This window comes from Sebastes fasciatus, chromosome 21 (assembly GCF_043250625.1).
Source record: "Sebastes fasciatus isolate fSebFas1 chromosome 21, fSebFas1.pri, whole genome shotgun sequence".
NCBI lineage: Eukaryota > Metazoa > Chordata > Actinopteri > Perciformes > Sebastidae > Sebastes > Sebastes fasciatus.
The window spans coordinates 14,192,015-14,211,285 of NC_133815.1; the positions used below are offsets into that span (position 1 = coordinate 14,192,015).

The 19,271-nt window shown below is 40.8% G+C and overlaps 1 protein-coding gene and 1 non-coding gene across 3 annotated transcripts; both read left to right on the plus strand.

Annotated features, from left to right (window-relative positions):
• Positions 1-2,535: 2,535 nt before the first annotated feature.
• On the plus strand, positions 2,536-2,608 carry trnar-ccg (transfer RNA arginine (anticodon CCG)). The gene has a single exon. It is a non-coding gene; the product is annotated as a tRNA-Arg (tRNA).
• Positions 2,609-4,841: 2,233 nt separating this feature from the next.
• On the plus strand, positions 4,842-18,566 carry shrprbck1r (sharpin and rbck1 related). Of its 2 annotated transcripts, none has more exons than XM_074621298.1 (14): positions 4,842-5,561; positions 7,410-7,584; positions 8,501-8,578; positions 8,824-8,965; positions 9,121-9,211; positions 9,350-9,674; positions 11,016-11,116; positions 11,239-11,409; positions 14,088-14,248; positions 14,342-14,453; positions 15,384-15,563; positions 15,890-15,988; positions 16,760-16,903; positions 17,470-18,566. In XM_074621298.1, the coding sequence occupies exons 1-14, from the start codon at positions 5,265-5,267 to the stop codon at positions 17,548-17,550; spliced, it is 2,157 nt and encodes a 718-aa protein (XP_074477399.1). In that variant the 5' UTR covers positions 4,842-5,264; the 3' UTR covers positions 17,551-18,566. The 2 variants fall into 2 exon arrangements, with proteins under 2 accessions (XP_074477399.1, XP_074477400.1); XM_074621299.1 differs by having other exon boundaries at positions 4,863-5,561; positions 8,700-8,965.
• The last annotated feature ends 705 nt before the right edge of the window (positions 18,567-19,271 follow it).

The following is a 19,271-nucleotide window of genomic DNA, read 5'->3' on the forward strand; positions in this document are numbered from 1 at the left end:
GGATTCTGTAGTAGATTTAGAGCTAAAATTATTGGTCAATTAATCAATTGAAAAAAGCAATACTTTTGATAATTGGTTAGTCATTTAAATGGCAAACATTCGCTGGTTCCAACATCTCAAGTTTGAAAATGTGCTGCTTGTCTTTTATGATAGTTAATTGAATATTTATGAGTTTTGGAGAGGCTATCAGACAAAACAAGCAGTCTGAAGACATCACAGAATTTTTCACTGTTTTCTAACATTTTATTGACCAATTGATTAAGTGAAAAAATAATCAACAGATTCAATTCAATTTAAAGGTAACATGCAGGATTTTAGATCACAAAATATGAGTGTGTGATGTCAATTTCCATACAATGTGTTTTTTAAAGGTACAGTGTGTGGGATTTGGTGGCATCTAGTGGTGTGGTTGCAGATTGCAACCAGCGGAGTACCCCTCCACTCACTCCTCCCTTTCCAAGACTGCGGTAACGTGAGCCGGCGAGTGCAAAACCGTGGTAATGCTGTTCGCCTCACTTAGAGGTCATCCTTACCATAATAACTACTTTAGGGAGCAACGGAAGTCAGACGGCGTCTGGCGGTACCTCGGTTTTGCACTCTGCGGCTCACATTACTACAGTTTTGCAGAAAGACTCTCCAGAGTCAGTGTTTGGTTTTCCCGTTCTGGGCTACTGTCGGAACATGGCGGAACAACATAGCGGTCTCCATGAAGAGGACCAGCTCCCTATGTAGATATGAAGGGCTCATTCCAAGCTAACGAAAACACAACAATTCCTAGTTTCTGGTGATTACACACTATGAAAACATAGTTATGAATATTTTATTCCATATCTGCTAATAGATCCCCCGATATGTTACACACTGTTCCTTTAAGTGGGTGATTCATTATGACCTAGTTGAAATTAACTTTTCCTGTGTACAACATAATCATCTAAAACTGTACTAAAGAATATCAGGATGATATCATCGTCCTGCGTAGCATGTGACGGTAAAGGGTGTATGTGTGTGACCATGTGAGTATATGCACGCGTACACCCAGGGCAGCACTTTGGCTCTCGTCCACATATTAGGGCGGCTCAGATTTAGTCATGGACTGAGATCAGATGGTATGATGCAGACACAAGCTGCAATAATGAGAAGAAAACTACCTGCGGATGTGTAATCACACCACAATATGTGGAAGAATCCTCAACTAATGAAGCTAATTCGATTTTATGATACGGAGCCTTTATTTGAAAACACTGCAAATGATTTGTTGCTTCTTCTGTATGCATGCAGGTGTGAAAGGTTTGGTCATCCTTGTTTTGTGGGTGAAATGTGGTCTTGGTGATGCTACTCATTAACAGATTTAGACTGTCAAACTAAACCTATTTTTATGTTCCTTGAATCATCACTGCTCTAAATTCACTAAATCACCATATTTCATTCAAAAATAAAAATAAAAATACACCGCTTAGTTCAACATTTTCCCCGCTCAAGATTTGTTCTTTTGTATCATAATGCCGCCTCTGACGTGACACTATGACATCACGGTCTCATCAGCACCTGATTGAATGGCTTCATCCCGCCTGTGATATTGGTGTTTCTGTGAATGGAGGTATAGAGGATCAACGGTCAAGTCACAGCATGTGGTGTGCATCTGGCACTTCCCTGCTTCATTACACTTTGAGAATGAACATTTTCGCAGGATCCTGTTCTATGTATCTATAAAGAGAAACTAAGTAAAGGTGTTTCATTCATAGAATTCATTCAAAGTTCAAAGTTCAGATATTGTGGGGCCCTAAGGAATGTGGTATTGATTGAGAAATCCCTGCTTGCAGAATGATTAACAGCTTGAACTGACAAAGCTTTGGAGTCTAAATCATTCCCCTTATACGTGCTACAGTATATTATGTTAACTGCCTCAATAAATCGGGACCCACAGAGTGCGTGGGCCGGGACATTCATTGACCATGTTTGGTTGACCCTCTTTCTTAAAAAAGGCTTCAAAAGGGAAGTTAGTGGTCAGCAGGGAAATTTCTTTCCTGTTGGTGTAGGATTTCATTCAGAACATTAGTAAAAGGTCTGCAAAGTTACAAAGGGAGTTACTGTCCCCCACAGAAACACTGCTCCTGAACTGCCTGAAACGGGTTGCTTGAAGTCCCGCCTTTTCTTCTGTAACATGGTGATGTCACCAAGTAACACATTTGTAAAACGGCTACGTTTGGCGCGCCCTCAAACAAAGCTAGTACGAGTGGAGCTGGAGCGGGGTCCAAAGAGTTTGGTTCAGTTGACCAATCACAACAGAGTGGGCCAGCTGACCAATCGGAGCAGACTGGGCTTTTTGAGATGGGGTGGGGCAGGAGCTCAAACATAGCGTTTCATACAGAGGGTTAAAGGGGTGCTGCAGCACAGCTGGTATGAGAAAAGTAAAGCGTTTTTTTGAATATCAAATCATGTAAACATGTTCTAGTAGAAACCCCAAATACAAGTATGCGCCTGAAAATAAGCATAATAGGTCCTCTTTAAAGTTAAAAGGGCAATCCAAGTTATAGTGGCTCAGTGGCCTAATGGATAAGGCACCAGCCTCCGGAGCTGGGGATTGTGGGTTCAAGTCCCACCTGGGTCGTTTGGGTCTCACCAGGATGGAATTAACCTCATCTGATTTATAATGTCTGTACAGTCTCTGCATCTTTAAAATCACTACACAGCAATGATGGAGAGATTGAAAACAACATTTAAAAGAAGACAATTTGATATGTCACAGTAGGTCACAATAATAAAATCAATGAAGGCTGAATTCCATTAAGCATGCTTTGGTTTTATTGTGATAGCTGGCTCACTTATGATGGACGCCTGAATAGAATGAACCCATCGTTAATGTTATCAGTAAGACCTGTGATTTCTCTACTGTCAAATTATCTGCTTCTGAAAAAGATCTATTCTATGTTTATGATATTGAATGACCCTAATATGTACTCACTATACAGAAGGACCCCATTCATATACTATTATACTACTGGGTTATAATTATTGATACATTCAAATGTAAGATGCTTTTTACTGTTGCAGGTTGAGGGGGGACGGATTTAAATTGCTTTATTCTGCAGGATTAAATACATCATATTTACTAGCTGCTTAAATGCTTTTAATGTCATTTTAAAGATGCCAACAAACAGATTTCAGCAGAATTATTATGACGGAGGGAAGGAAGACTTATAACGTTTTATATGGGATGCTTTGCTGCCCCTTTGTGGTTAAATATGTACACACATTGTGTATATAATACCAAATGGTTTCTACTGCACTACATTGAAAACACAGGCTTAAAACTCACCTGAGAAACAGTATATCTCCCTAAAACTTAAATATTAACAACAAGTCTGCTAACAGAGGAGCTCATCTGTCGTATGGAAAATGTATCATCATGAAAATGTATCCTCAGACAAGAGAATAGTGTTATTTGCAGATGATGGGCCTTTGTGGAAAAGAGGGAGAAATTATCATGGAGAGAATACCTTGAAAATATAACATTTAATATTGTGCATAAGTGTAAAAAAAGTTGTGTGTGATGAGATGCCTCGTAGGGTAGGACTGGGGAGCCGATATTGCATCCTTGAAATATGTATGTAGCTCTAATTAGTTCAAGGTTAGATTATTATGAGTGTAGTTTATGGATCTGCATCAAAATAGTTGGAGGATTATATGTGATCCTGGCACGGGCTCTTAGATCATAAATAGGATCAGTAAGAACTTGACCTGAGTGTGCTCTGCAAGCTGAGACAGGAGTGTCTCAGTGTTCACGGAGAGAACAGATCCTAGAAATACAATTTCAGATTTAGTACGTTTTAAAGTTAGAGTGAATGTAAATGTACAGACTATATGCAGGTTTTTACTGGTGGATCAAAAGATGCAATAACAGGAAACACAGGTTCTGTAGTTGCAGTTCCTTGCCACAGAGTTTAAACAAATGTCTTAAGTGTGTAGGCTACACTGTTGAGTTGTACACCATTTTGATGACTTTAGAATTGATTGAACAAATTAAACTAAACAAAGTTCTAGTCTGTAGTGACTCAGTCTCTGCTCTGTTCAGTCTTAAATCAGGTGCATCTATTCGAAATAATGGCAACACATTCAAGAGTAATAAAAGCCAAACTAGCCAAACAAGTTGTTAAAAAGAAAACATAGACATCTGTATTAAAGTCAGAGGGAAAAGACATTGTATGGAAGAAAATCAATAAGAGTGGCAACAACACTGGGATCAGGAGATAAGGGGAAGACATTTACATTCAATTCTAAGTAGAGTAGGTATTGTGAGAGAAAAAAGGAAATAGAAAAGAGGAGGTAATAGTGACTAGATTAAGAATAGGACACAGTAGAATAATCTGAATGACACATAGAGTAGCATCCAACCGGTCTTTGTTAACATTGTCAGGTAGGATACCAGTAATCGAAGAAAACGCTTTTTAGTTGCGTGAAATATATATATTCAGGATTTAATTCCATATATTCAGGGTTCATTCAATATATTCAGAGTTTCATTCCATATTCTCACATTGCATTCCATATATTCAGGATTTCATTAAATATTCTCAAATTTCACATTATATATAATAATTTCTTGAAAGGCATGCCATAATATATATATATAAAATATATAATAAAAAAATAAAATATTTATAATAAAATAAAAGATATTTCTGTTTATAATTTTGAATAAAAGTAATATAATAAAAAAAATAACAAACCGGACACTGTAGGAGTTAAGTACCTCCAGAAGGTAGCAGTAAAGCAACACTAGGATGCAAGCTGCCTTTAAAACTCGAGAAGAAGAAGAAGAAAACAGCCCACAAGCAGCGCATGCGCAATACTGAAATGAAAGCATACGCATCAACAACAACACACTCAGCGTTACTTACCAGTGTGTCAAACTATTGTCAATAACCTTGATGTAAGAAAAAGCTAATGGGATATGCCGAAGAAGAGTACTGTTATAGCATAGCTTCGCAGCCAAAAAAGAAACCTGCCTGAAAGGACGTTTTTAAGGTAAAACGGAAGAAGAGAGAGAAGTGAAACCTCTAGCTGGAGCTAATGTAACACTTTTTTTGGAAGTCCCTACAAACACAGTTCCAGAATCGAACGCACTTGCTTCCTGTTGTCAGCGTGTGGCCAGTAAACATCCAGCGAACTTGATACAATGTAACAAAATACCGTGGAAGGATACTCAGTGACAACAGGAGGTAAACAACCCACCGGTGTGTTTTCTACATGAGTCTGTTGGCAGGATGTCGCTGAGCTCAGGCGGTTGGACTCACACCAGTCCCGGCTACACACCGGACCAGTCCGCCGCCGCCGCCGCCCTCCTCCCAGCCAGTCACTATGGGGCCTCGCAGGCAGCACAACTCGGCTGCCAAACCGTCCTCATGTCGGTTCGGGTGTCGGTGTGCCATTCTGGTATTCGGCCGCTGTGTCTTCCTGGAGCAGGTGATGAGTCACTGCGCCTTCAGCTCGGCATGGACCCGGGGAAATCTGGGGAATTCCGGCTGTCGCTGCAGGACAGCAGCGGGACTGGCCGGAGTGTGGTGAGTTCACACTGTGGCTGCAGCAGCAGTAGTAGTAGTAGTGTTGGTGCTTGTTGTGATGCGGTTATTGAGTGGGGGAACACGCCAGTTTAATTAAAATGATGTCCACAAGAACACTTATTATGCAAGGATTTGCTTGCATAATTTTACTCAAGTACTGTACTTGAGTAAAATTTCGAGTTACTTGTTTTCCATTTTATGCTACTTTATACTTTTACTCCACTACATCCCAGAGGGGAATATTGTACATTTCACTCCACTACATTTATCTGACAGCTTTAGTTACTTTTGTCGATCCAGATTAATAATACAAAATATAAATCAACTAATAAATGATGATAAACTCGGGGGAAAAAATGACAGAAATTGAAAGAAATTTGTTTTTGGTTGATTATTTCTCTGTTGTTACAATGCTAATGTGCATTGTATTTTACTGCTCATCCCACAAATGCATGATCCTTACAAGTTGAACATCACTGTGAAGGTAAATAAACAGGCTTTTCCAACCATGTAAAATACAATGCCAATTAGCATTGTAACAACAGAGAAATAATCTACAGAACACAAGTTTCCAAACTTTTTTTCCCGAGTTTATATCACTATCGATTAAAGTACCTAGCATTATATAAAGTAATTCAAATGAGCTCCACCTTTACCAGCTGCAACATTAAAGTGAACACATAAACGCACCAATAATTATAATCCAGTGATATAATATTATTCTGAATAAAAATACTTTTATTACTTTTAGTATATTTTGATGACAACACTTTTGTGCTTTTACCTGAGTAAGTTTTTGAATGCAGGACTTTTACTTGGCACAGAGTATTTTTTACACTGTGGTATAGCTACTTTTATTTAAGTAAAATATCTGGGTACTTCTTCCACCACTGATAGGGACCACCTAGAGCAGTGTTTTCCAAACTTACTGGCTTGTTAGCGGGTCCAGATTATTTTGTTTATTTGTTGCAGCACATGTTTATTTAGGAATATGCAACATGTAAGCATAATATCAACTGAAACAATACAATATTAATTTTACCTTTATTAGACAGGGCCTCAAAATTGGATGCATACACATGCTTTTATTTGGTACATATTATCAAAGTAACTTGCAATAACCTCAAAGTCATTACCACACTGTGAACTTGGAGCCTTTAGGCCCCATGAAGGTCAGGGGCGATGGGCAGTTTGCCCAGTTGGTAATTCAGCACTGCTCTGGACTCTGTAAAGCAATGTTCACTCACAACCTCTCATTATAGGTTTCTTACAGGCCTGAAGAGATCAAACTGTCCAGTATTACACAGGAAATAAGATAAGAATAGTGGAAAAATCAGAAGATACTACACTTTGGTTTAGCATAACTGCTTTTTATTCTTTATAACCCTATTAATTGTCTAGAGACCCCTCATACTTTGGAGGGCTCCTGACCCTCAGGTTAGAAATCACTTGCAGAGAGGACAAGGGTTTAGGCCACTGTGTCTGCAATCATCCATCCTTTAGAGGAAGTTCAGCAGGAAAGTTCCATACAAAGCCTTTATTGTCTTTCATTAATTGCATCTTCTTCAACAAATGTTATAATTGTTACAGACAGGTGATGCCTTAGGCCTCCTCCTCTGTTGAGTGATGGCCTCTCTACTTTGGCATTCTGGCATTACTATAGCAGTGCATCCATATTTAAATTTGTTAAGGGAATGTTAAAATCATGTTTTTTCTAAACCAAGTGCACACATGCAGTCACGCACATAGTTGCCATTTTGGCATAACGTAACCTATGATTCATTTACCTTCCCCAATTTTTCCTACCTCATCTCCTCTCATTCTTGCTCTCTCTTCCTCTTTTCCCAGACCATCGCTGAGTTTGATTTGAGGACCGTAAATTATGAGGTGAAGTCACCAAAGTGCCACGAGCTGAGTCTGGCGGCGCCTCCACACGACCGCATCAGCTTCAACTTCCGCTGTGAGCAGGAGGCCCAGGAATGGGCTACGGTGGTGATGTCGTCATTGAGAGAAGCACACAGAGGTCAGTCGCCCTTGCCAAATACTCGCTGTTCTTTTAGATAACAACCACAGCAAAAAAGGTGGGGACAATGTAGATAATTCACAGGATCCTATGAGCCTTTTCAAACCTACAGTACAACGTTATAGGAAACCCCTGTTTTGTGTGATTTGGTGGAATTCATTTGCCCTTTAGTGAACTTAGTTCTGCGAATTGAGCTTGACGAATCAAGCAGCTTATTTATTTATTTTAACAAAAGGGGTTTTCACTGCCCTCTTTAATGCTTGTTAACATCACCACAGTCAGTCTCAACCACTGTAACCAAGCTTCATATTTTGGCTTCAGGGGGAATTTCAATAAATTGGTCTGTGCTTACTTACATAATACGCCCTTGTTTACTCACTCACATGCACGCGAATGATAAGGCAAAAGAAAAGAAGGATGAAAAAAAATGATATGTAATTGTGGAATGATTAAAACTGCCTTATGGAAGACTATTTAAGTTAGCAGCAGTGGCTGTAACACAAACTCAGGCCCATTTACTATGTTACTGTTCTGCTAAAAAAGTGTCCCTGTTAAGACCAGTGGGTAGTGATGTTACGTGCTGTGCTGAGGCTTCGGAGCGTGTGTCGAGTAATCCAGGAAGTTTTCCGTGACGCGCGTATCGAGGCTTGTATCGTTTTAGACCAATGACGTCATTGATGACGTCCGAAGCCTCGCTGCCCGGACATACCGCGTGACTGGTTCAGGAAGTGGTTCAGATCTTCACCGATCTTCACTGGTTAAATATTTCAGTCTACAGCTACAGGCAGAACAATTAGACAATAGGAGATTTTTTTTGTAGACCGTGGGAAAGATGATTGTTGTTTCTTTCTTCTGTTTTCTATCCATTTGTTCATCTAAATACTTCTTTCTGATTTTCAACATTTCTCATTGGCAGTTGCCCCTCAAGATAACGGTCCACAGCGTCCCCTGGATGGTCTCCATCTTCAGAACACGTTGGCCTTGCAACGAACAGGTGTGTACACTGAACATCTTCCTTCCAATATAAATAATCTGTTTTTTATTGATGTGATGTAACTAATTCACTGATTCCTTCACTCATTTTATTCATTCATTCATTCATTGAATCATTTTAGCCCTCTAGTGGCTGTTTGGAGGTATGGCAACATCCTCTGCACACACTTGCCCGTATGTTCACCTGTGTGGGCTTGTCTGTGTTTCCTTCTGCATGTACGTACGTGTGTGTGTGTCCATCTGTAGAGGAAACCTGCATAGAGCTGACCCGAGCCATAGAAGCAGGTGACATGAAGTCTGCTTCGGACTTTGCCGCCACGCTCGCCCGACAACACGCCACACTCAAGATTCAGCCCTCTGCCGGAGACGATGAAAACACTGAAATCAAGTAGGAGCATCTTCATCATTAATTCTATTTTCAAAAACATGACTGATGGTCAATAATTGTTACATTTTATATTTTAAAATGTCCTATAAAGCAGATTATGACACAGTTTATACAAACAATGTGGCCAATGGCTTGTATTTAATTTTATCTAACAGCTTGGCTGTTGCAGTTGAGGATTCTTCCTCGTCCTGTTGTGTCACTGTGAAAGTTTTCCCACATATGACTACCGCCGCACTGAAACAGCAGGTTAGTCTGAAGAATGCTTCTCCTCTTCATTGAGAATCATGTCCAGTGAATTTTAGTTGTATAGCCCAAAACCACAAAGAATTAGTCTGTCTAAAAGGTTTAAATTTCTATCTCACTTTCTTTCTTCTACCACCTCAGATGTTTCTGGAGTACGGCTTTCACCCGCGGGTGCAGCGCTGGGTGATTGGCCAGTGTCTGTGCACCGACCAGCGCTCTCTGGCCTCGTATGGGGTTCGTCAGCACGGTGACACGTCCTTCTTGTACCTCCTGTCAGCCCGTCACGCTCGCTTGTCCCTCCAAGTCCTCCAGCAGGACCAGGAGAGCGCCCTCCTCCGCAGTCCTCCCTCTCTATCTCTCCCAGCTCCTCCCACCCTCCCTGCTACCTCTGCAAACGGCCCCTCGTCTCTGGACCGGAGGCCTTACACCACCCTGCCTCCTAGACTCCATGCCAGCAGCAACACTGGTGAGTGAGGGCATTAGCATGTGGGTTTGTGACAGGTGTCAGATCAGATTTACTTTAACTTTTCAATTTCATTGAGCTCAAATGAGATTATACCTTCTTATTTAGTGCGTTAGACACTAACACAATAAAGGATTGATACACCTGGATCCCAACAAATGGTATTACCAGTGTAATTTGTTTCCCATCACCATTAATGCCCATGACTATAATACAGTGTAAGTCATAAACTCTTTTAGTAGTAGGTAGAATAAGTAGCCTATAGATGTTTCCATTTGTAGTTCTAACATATTTATGACCTGACCTATTTTCAGCAGCTATACAACACAAAACAAGAGCAGTGCTTTACAAGATACTGTAAGAAAATTCAGATGCTGGAACAATACCAGGACAATATCACGGCACGGCAACCCCGTTGAATTGAGAACTTTGCATTGAAAACGAACAATATGCTCTCCTAGCATGACTTTATAACGCCACAGTCTTTTTAGTTGTTTCAAAAGTAGTTTAATTCTATCAAAATTGAATGTAAAAAGATCACTGCCTCTGCTAGATGTTGGCTCCTCAAGCTGTACATTACAACCAGGCCACACAGGACGCGTGAGCAGCACATGTGCGTCGTGGAACCTGGCTTTCTATTTCGGCGCCCATGTTAACAGGTTAGAGCAGTGAGCGGCTCGGCTGTGTATCAGCTGCGTCTCTTCTGGAGATTCAAGGTCTCGCCTATTTTTTCTTTGTGCCGCGCGGCTCACAGAAAAAATAGACAGTGAAAATGTTCTTTTAACCGTATATTGACATCATGCCAGCAACATTACTGTACTACAGTCTATATGCAGACATGATAAAAACAAATATTTATTTTTAACTCAACACTTCCATCTAGAGTTTTGATGGAATGGCTATTATGAAAGACAAACTCTATGTAGAAAGAAATGGATGGCAGTATCAGCGCAGCAGTCGGTGTGGACACCACACGCAAGATAGCCGTCACGCGCTGCTCATGCATCCAGTGTGGCTCGGGGCTTAATGTAGTGACTTACACAAGAATATAACAGTGCACAGTAATGGAAAAAGTAGAATAGACCAATTTAAATGTGATTAGCCATGAAATAAACTCTTGTTGAAAACTTGCATAAATGTAACATTCTTGTTTTTTTAACATGACGTATTACATTTGACATTGCAGTGTTATTTCTTTTAGACCTATTTCTAATGGATTAAAAAAACAACAGAGGTCAGTAGAACAGACTGTGCATAGAGGCACAAACCGTTAATTAACTTAATGGGTGCACATGTTGCCACTGGTTCCTTATTAGGTACCTTTTTTCTCAATAAATGTTTCAGGTGGGTCAGAGCGAGGAAACATCAATGAAATCAGAGATCTCATCAACCTAGAGATGCCTCAACTCAATGAAGCAATGACCCCCAACACAGCTTCCTCCCAGGTAATACACAGCAGTTATGGTAGTTTAATTAGTGTTTCTTTATTCACATACAGTTCAGAATGGTCAATGTTTTGATAAAATATGCTCTAATATACTCTTTACCTCACTACTCTGTGCCTTAGGGTTGGTCGTGCCCTTCTTGCACTTATATTAACAAACCGACACGGCCGGGCTGTGAGATCTGCAGCACAAACCGCCCAGAGAGCTACGTCGTCCCGGGGGGATACCGACCTGACGCACTGGAACTCAGACGGATCCAGCAGGAGAAGGAGGCCATCAGACAGTACCAGCAGGTATGAAAAACTCTCTCACACCTGTACCGCCGAGCATACCGTGCACCCACAGTCTTACGTGTACAATCATACACCTGCTGTATGTGTGAATAAACATCTTCATTCACCCATATATATACTTTTTAATTTGGCTTACAATTTGGTTGCAATTGAACAGAACAAAATACAATACATATTAGTAAAAAAAAGCTGCAAGGCCACACCGGGCTCCAAATTGGAGTAGAAGGAAATATGAAATTGATTCAAAGTTGACACTTGAATTCAAATTTGCAGGCCCTCTCAGGTTGACTCTCTTCTCTTTTGTCTCTGTTTTTTTGAAGGAGAAAGGGAGAAGAGAGGTGCTGAGGAGTGCTGGGGCTCAAAACAACTCACTCCTGTATAACCTGGACCAGGACTACTGAGCACACACACACAGGCTGTGTCCAAAATCACTCACTACTCACTATATAGTGGACTATATATAGTGAGTTTGCCATTTTGTAGTGCTGTCCGAATGTATAGTGAGAATTATTACTGGACTCAAAGTATCCTACAATGCATCGTGAAAAGTAGTGGACAACGATGGTCACTAACCGAGCACTACATACCATCATGCATTGCGCTGCAGCATCATACCAGCAGTCGTTGATCTGGCACGTTTTAATTGTGCGACACCAATGACATAATTAACCGAGAAAATGACCAGAGTAGTGTCCAAAAGGTTTTTTTTCATTTGGCTGATGAGCACTCTCCTGTATATAGTCCTCTACATAGAAGTCCCTGGATAGTGAGTAGGGAGTAGTGAATGAGTGAATGATTTCGGACACAACCACAGACACAGGCACACGTACACTCCATCTTTATTTATGTGTCATTTACAGACAGTTTGAACTTGTAGCATCAATTCCGTTGCACTCACCAGACACTCACTTTTAGATCACATGAGAAAATCATTATGCACAAGCCTACTGTATGTCTATACTGTACATCTATGTGCTTGAATTGAAAGCATATGGTTCTGTTATTTCTACCCTGAAGTTGAATGTAGGTTAAAGAGCTCATTTGAGATGCACTGATACCATCAAAGCCTATTTAAGGCTTATTTCAGCCTATTTTTGATCAAATATATAAAACAGGTGGTGGCATAGGCTTCGGTGGTTTTGCATGTTCATGAGATTCTACAGTAGAGAAAACCGTTGATTACACATTTTATGAAAATTCTGACAACTCTGTTCTGGTGAAAAGTAGAGCCTCTGACAGATATTGGACTTTAAAAGCCGATATTAACATATGAGAGTTTTAAAAAACCTGGAAAAGATGGATTTTTATGTCACATAAACTTATAATAAATAAAATATTTTTTGGCCCTGGGGCCTGTATCACGAAGCAAGCTCAACTTAGTCTGATTCTCTTGGGGTTCCCTGGCTTCACTACTTGTAAACTCGTTTGTCCCTGTCAGGATCCTGTAGACGTGATGTACAGGTGTTGATCTAATCCTCTGAAGTTAACCTGCAGGTCAGCCTCACAGCATAGGTTGCCATGGTGATCTAACACAGTTAAAAGTCAGCCAGCTTTGCGATAGCGTAAAACCTGAGTGAAGCCCAAAGACATCTGACTAACCCACTAATCTGGCTTTGTGGTACAAGCCCCTGGCAATGTAGATTGGTCAAACTCTAGTGAAAAGGTTATGAAAGACTTTTTCCTTGTATTGACCATCCAGCTGGATAATCATGCTCACTGTTGATGACTTTTTAATGAACTCCTAAACAGCAGAGATTGCCACTATATTGAATGTATCAGCCTGATTGTTAATTTTGCACTGTTAGTTGTATATACTATGTGGAACAGATTCAAATAAAATGTTTATACACAATGTGTGTGCATGTCTGTACTGTGACAATACTACAATACTTAAATGTTATGCATTGCCATTGTGCCCCTATAATAAAAACTTAAAGGGACTATTTGTAACTTTGTACGCGCATAAATGTAGCGGGTCGTCACACATGCGCGCTCGCATATGCGCGTTCGCGTGTAGCCGCTGTACCCTCCTCCTCTGCCTGCTCTCCTTCACTCAGACAGCTCAGCTCGCTCCACCTCCAGACGTGAACGCGCGCTCACTCCACACTGCAGAAGAGTTAGTTTAGCTCTGAGAATATCTAGTGAATGCACAGGGGACGTTTGTGCAGAAATAACTGCTGCAGCTCCTCCAGACCAACAGAGGTTTTCCGTGTCTTGTGAAGTGACAGAGCTCTACAGAGATTTACGTAGGCTTCTCGTTACCGACCAGGAGACGGTGTCTCCTCTGCACTCTCCGGCTGCGGGCGGAGAGAGCAGAGGAGACCTGCTGCAGAGCTCCGCTGCATCAGCCTGCACTTAGGCAGGAAAAGCCAACACTAGGATCAGATCTAAATCATGTTCATGGAGAGACCTTCGTCTGGTCAGCTAACATTACTGCCAAGCAGCTGAAATATAGAGTGATATTGTGGTTTTAGCTGACTTGTGTCGCCTCACTGTTTTGAGCGATGCTCGTTCAGGTATATTTAGAGCGAGCAAGCGCGAGCCCGACGCTGACTTTCGCTGATTTCACGGCCACAGGTGTCGCTGTTAAGAAGCATTTCTGAAAGTTACAAATAGTCCCTTTAAAGGAAAAGGTTTATAGGTTTAACCCTTCCAACAACACCACCCCCTTGTGCCAGGCAAGGGAAGAGGAGCGCAGGGAGAATTTTGCCCGGCTAGTGATGATGGACGGCCAGGACCTGCTGCCTAACCCGGAGCCTGTGGACTGTAGGATCTGCTACGTGGACCTGCGGCCTGGAGAGGGCGTCCTGCTGAGGGAGTGTCTCCACTGTTTCTGCAGGTAAGATAAAAAAAAGCTGCTTCTGCTAATGGGATGAGGAAGAAGTGGAAATGTTTTTCTTTAGCCTGTGTCTGTGTGTGTATTTCTGCCCAGAGAGTGCTTAGGTTCAGTCATCATGCTGAGCGAGGAGCCGGAGGTGGCCTGTCCCTACAGAGACGACACATATTCCTGTGCCTGCTCCCTGCAGGAGAGGGAGATCAGAGCTGTGAGTAACACCAACAAATACAGTATTTACTCTCATACATAAGAGTACCTTTTTTTAACTGGCGTATTAGTAGGTAGTATTATGTAAATCAATCTTACTCTACATTATGTTTTAAAGAGGACCTATTATGCTCATTGTTCAGGTTCATACTTGCATTTTGGGTTTCTAGAACATGTTTACATGCTTTAATGTTCAAAAACACTTTATTTTTCTCTCACTCTTTGTCTGAAACACTCTGTTTGAGCTCCTGCCCCCAAGTATTATGCAATGTGCTACTTTCCAGGTATTATGCAAATGTGTTACTTGGTGACATCACCACGTTACGGAAGAAAAGGCCGGACTTCAAGCAAGGTGTTTCAGGCAGTTCAGGAGCAGTATTTCTGTGGGGGAGAGTAAGTCCCTTTGGTGTGGACTTTGTGCTTTGTAACTTTACAGACCTTTTACATGCACATAAAACTATATAACCCACTAAAGTAAAGGTAAAAAGAACAATAGGTCCTCTTTAATTTAGCACGAAAAGCTCCTTTCAACACTGTCAGTACCAGCCAAGTAGCTGGGGCTACTGCTCTGCTACTTGTTTTCAGCCCAGACTTTGACCTCTCTCCCTGTGGACATCCTTCATATGAAGCAACAGTAACTGTTAGACAACCTCCCTAGCTTGCCAGCTAATCAAGCTGCTAGACATTACATACAGTATTTGTCTTGAAAATGATAACTTTCCATACACATCATTTACCAAACAAAATGTATATGTTTGGTACTATATGTGGCTTGTGTTTAAAGTGCAATGGAAAACATCCTCCTCTTCAGAATTCATATGTCATTGGTGTTCACCTGCGTTTATTTTCTTTCCAACTCAGATTATAATCTCTTAGTATAATTATTAGAGTTAACTAATCCTTCACATGTTTTACCCTTTCTCCTTCACAGTTGGTGCCACCAGAGGAGTACGAGCGCTGGCTGCAGAGAGGCCTGTCGGTGGCAGAGTCTCGATGTGAGGGCAGCTACCACTGTGCCACCCCAGACTGTCCGGGCTGGTGTGTGTACGAGGATACAGTCAATGTCTTCCACTGCCCCGTGTGCAGGAAACACAACTGCCTGATTTGCAAGGTATGAAATATATAAACAGTATTTACACACAAATAATACAGTATTTCATCATTTACTCTCATAGTTTCTAGGAAATTGTCTTTCTAGACAATTGTCTTGTCTACAAATTGGGGTAAAGACTGCACCGTGTACTAATCACTTAGTCAGAGCTTATTTATAACAAGTCATTTGAAAGAAGCAAGTGATACGAGTCACATGTTTATAATCCGTCTGTTCCCCTCAAGCTCACTGCTGTGTAAAGACAGAAGTGTTTCTATCTTTATACATCAGAGACTTTCACTGACGTTCTTTTTCTGTCCCTGTTTCTATGAATCTTCTCTCCTCAGTCTATCCATGAGGGAATGAACTGTAAGCAATACCAGGATGATATGGCAGCCCGCGCTATAAATGACTCAGCTGCCAGGAGGACAACACATCTACTAAAGGCGAGCTGTAATACACTATATATACAGAATATACTATATGTCAATGTGTGTGTGCAGTGAAAGGGAGAGAGAGACCTCCTCTCAGCTGTTTATCACTGTTTTTGGAACTGCTATTACATGTACAGTATTAGTTGAATTTATCAATGGTATAGCCCAGTGATTGACTGGGCCGGGACCCACAGGTGGGTCGAAGGAGATTTTATTAGGGTCGTCAAATAATTTAGCGGAATTTCTTCCATAGTCTATTATTTAACATTAAATCTGCAGTTCACCTTTGAGCCACACGAGGGGGCCTGCATGTTCATATTATTCAGATAATTGTAACCTACTTATAACATTAAATCTAATATGAAAGGCTAGCGTACATTCTGTTTGATTTACTGATGAGAGGAAAACAACGAGAGCCTGTCAACTCAGCATAAATGCATTTGTTTGGTCTCATTTATAAAGTATTTAACATGTGTATATGTTTTCAATAACACATGCATAAAATAAAGTTGTGATTTAACCTATTACCTATTCAAGATAATAATAAGGTGATGCAGAAATGGCAGTAGAAATGGTCAAGACTGCTAATATACACACAAATTTGCTCTTTTCTCTGTCATTTTTAAAAAAAGTGGGTCGCTAGAATTTTTTTTTGGAAACACTGGTATGGCCAATCCATGTCTAAGTGGTCTGATGTGTTATTATCTATAGATAGGTGGCTTTGTGTTCCACGTATTTATAGATCAAACAGAAACTAACACTCATTTCCTGTCTCACAAACAGACTCTTGTGCAGTCAGGGGAGGCTATGCACTGTCCTCAGTGTGGCATCATTGTGCAAAAGCGGGATGGATGTGATTGGCTGCGTTGCACCGTCTGTCACACTGAGATCTGCTGGGTAACCAGAGGACCCCGCTGGGGACCTAGGGTAAGAAATTCCACCTTTCTTTCTTTCCTCGTGGCATCTTTCTTTCTTAATGTACCTTCCCGATTTTCTACACCCTTTGGATTTTTAAATTGTGATTTAGGAGCCACATTGTGTTGGTGGTCTGCATCTGTGGAATGGAATTTATAAACCTTTATAACACGACTTTGTTGAATACTCGATTCTGATTGGTCAATCACTGCGTTCTACGGTCTGTTATTTCTTTATAGCAGACCGTAGCGATGTATGAAAGACCGTTGCTATGGACACAGTTCTGATGTCGCACTCTGGAGGAACATTTTTGTGTCAAATTATTGATTTCTTAAGAAAGTAGCCGTGTAATAAGCGGGATAATGTACAGCGAGGTGGTCATTGTTGTGAAATAAACCCCTTGAGGGTGATGCAAGACATGCTACATCGCCCTGTGGCACCCTGTCATACCCTTTCCCTTACAAATATATTTTTATTGCCTCTCCAACATGGCATAAATCCAAAACACAATGGTTAAAAAAACGGTTTTACTTATGTAAGTCAAAGGTTTGACAATTCTTATTCTGATCTTCTCCAAGGGTCCTGGAGACACCAGCGGAGGATGTCGCTGCAACGTCAACAATCAGAAATGCCATCCCAAATGCCAAAACTGTCACTGAGAAAATCTCGAGAGGTCAGATTTTAGAAGGGAATGAAAGACTTGAAATAAACTCTAAGACAGAGAAAAGAGGATTATGGTGAATAGAAAAAAAAGTATATTTAAGTCAAAAACTGCAGGATTGTTACATACTGTTATAACTGGAGACATTCACAATTCCCTCTCCGCAAATTTCTAACCATCACTTGTTTCTCTTGGCTTTTCAGAGTATTAACTTTACAATGATTGCACTGCAAATGTAGTAATACAGGTGTGTTGTTTTCTGTTTTGGTAGTGACATACCAGGATGCATTACATTAAACTGAAGTGGCCTTATTCTTGTGCACAAACGCTGTAGCAGGGTGTTAACGATGACGTTTTCTGGGAAACGTGACAAAATCCTTGTTGTGTCCTTAATATGCAATTTTTCTGCATAGAGATAGATCAAACAAGTGTATGGAGTTATATTATATGTTTTGTGTCTGTGATGGTCTGACTGCATGTGTGTCACCAAAGAGGTTTGAAATGTGTCTGATTGTTAGGTATGTTGTTTACCTGACGTTGAGTGGAACCGGGCTGTTTGCTTTCTGTTAATCACTCAAGCGTCTGTATTTGACAAGCGGTGGAGAGGTCACTGAGACCAGCTGAGTGTTACACGATGACATCATCAATAACTGGCAGAGTGTATTGATTAATAGTCAAATGTTAATTGCAATACTTGAATACTTTCTGAGAAGGCACATGTCAACACATTTTGTAAACAAGCTCATATTAATAAAATATAATAGGGTGCATATGAATTAATTTGTTATTCTAATGCATTAATGGAAATCAACAAGTATCACATTAACCAGGATAAGAGCATATATACGCTCACCAACTGCACCCACTCACCCACCAGACTATGACCACGACTACACTACTGCCCCGCACTGACAAGCCACCAATGAGTCTTCACTGTTACTGGTGTTAAATATCAGCTCTGTGTTGCTGATGTACAGTTGTGCCTTAATTATCAATAAATAACCTTTAAAATCACAGACGTCTTTGCTCTTTATTTCATTTAGATGTGGCTTTAAAGCCAAATAAATATAGACAAATGATTGTTTTATCCGTAATAATTAAATAATAACTTGCCCATGTCCTGGTGGCGCTTATTAAACACCACCAGGTGCTTATTAAATGCCTCCGCCTGTTCACATCATGTGTTTTAAACGCCTGGGGGCGTTATGGAGCACCTGGTGGCGTTATTGCCGCCGCCTGGTGACGTTATTAAAGCGCAAGGAACGCCATTCACTATTTCTTTATAGGCAACAACAGTTGCAGCTGTTGTCATTGGTTGCGCTTTGAAAGGTCAGCGGCGACGAGGTCAAATCTGAAATAATTTGAACTTTGGTGGCGATTTCGAGTGGTGCTCCACGCCAAGGGTAGCACTTCTGCCAAGTCGGATGTCACTGCTCTCCCCATAGGAAAACAATGGCACAGCCAGCGCAGAACGATTTTTACCGCTTATCATTTGCAGGCGGTTTTATTTAGCACAAGAAAATCCAGAGTATGCACTTGGGTGTTATTTTATTATTATTATTATTTTTTATTATTCATTTAAATACAAATATGATTGTATGTTCAAATATGTGAGGTAAAGTGTAGTTGTTTTAGCCATTTAATAAGTAAAGGCTGTTCATTTATGCAGCTGGCCTGCTGTTACTGTAACATCCCTGAGGATAGCAGCAGAGGACCATT

Coding starts and splice junctions, on each gene's coding strand:
- shrprbck1r (XM_074621298.1), top strand. CDS start 5,265: ATGTCGCTGAGCTCAGGCGGTTGGACTCACACCAGTCCCGGCTACACA. Junction 14,249..14,341: donor TGTCTCCACTGTTTCTGCAG/GTAAGATAAAAA, acceptor ATTTCTGCCCAG/AGAGTGCTTAGGTTCAGTCA. Junction 15,989..16,759: donor GGACAACACATCTACTAAAG/GCGAGCTGTAAT, acceptor TCTCACAAACAG/ACTCTTGTGCAGTCAGGGGA.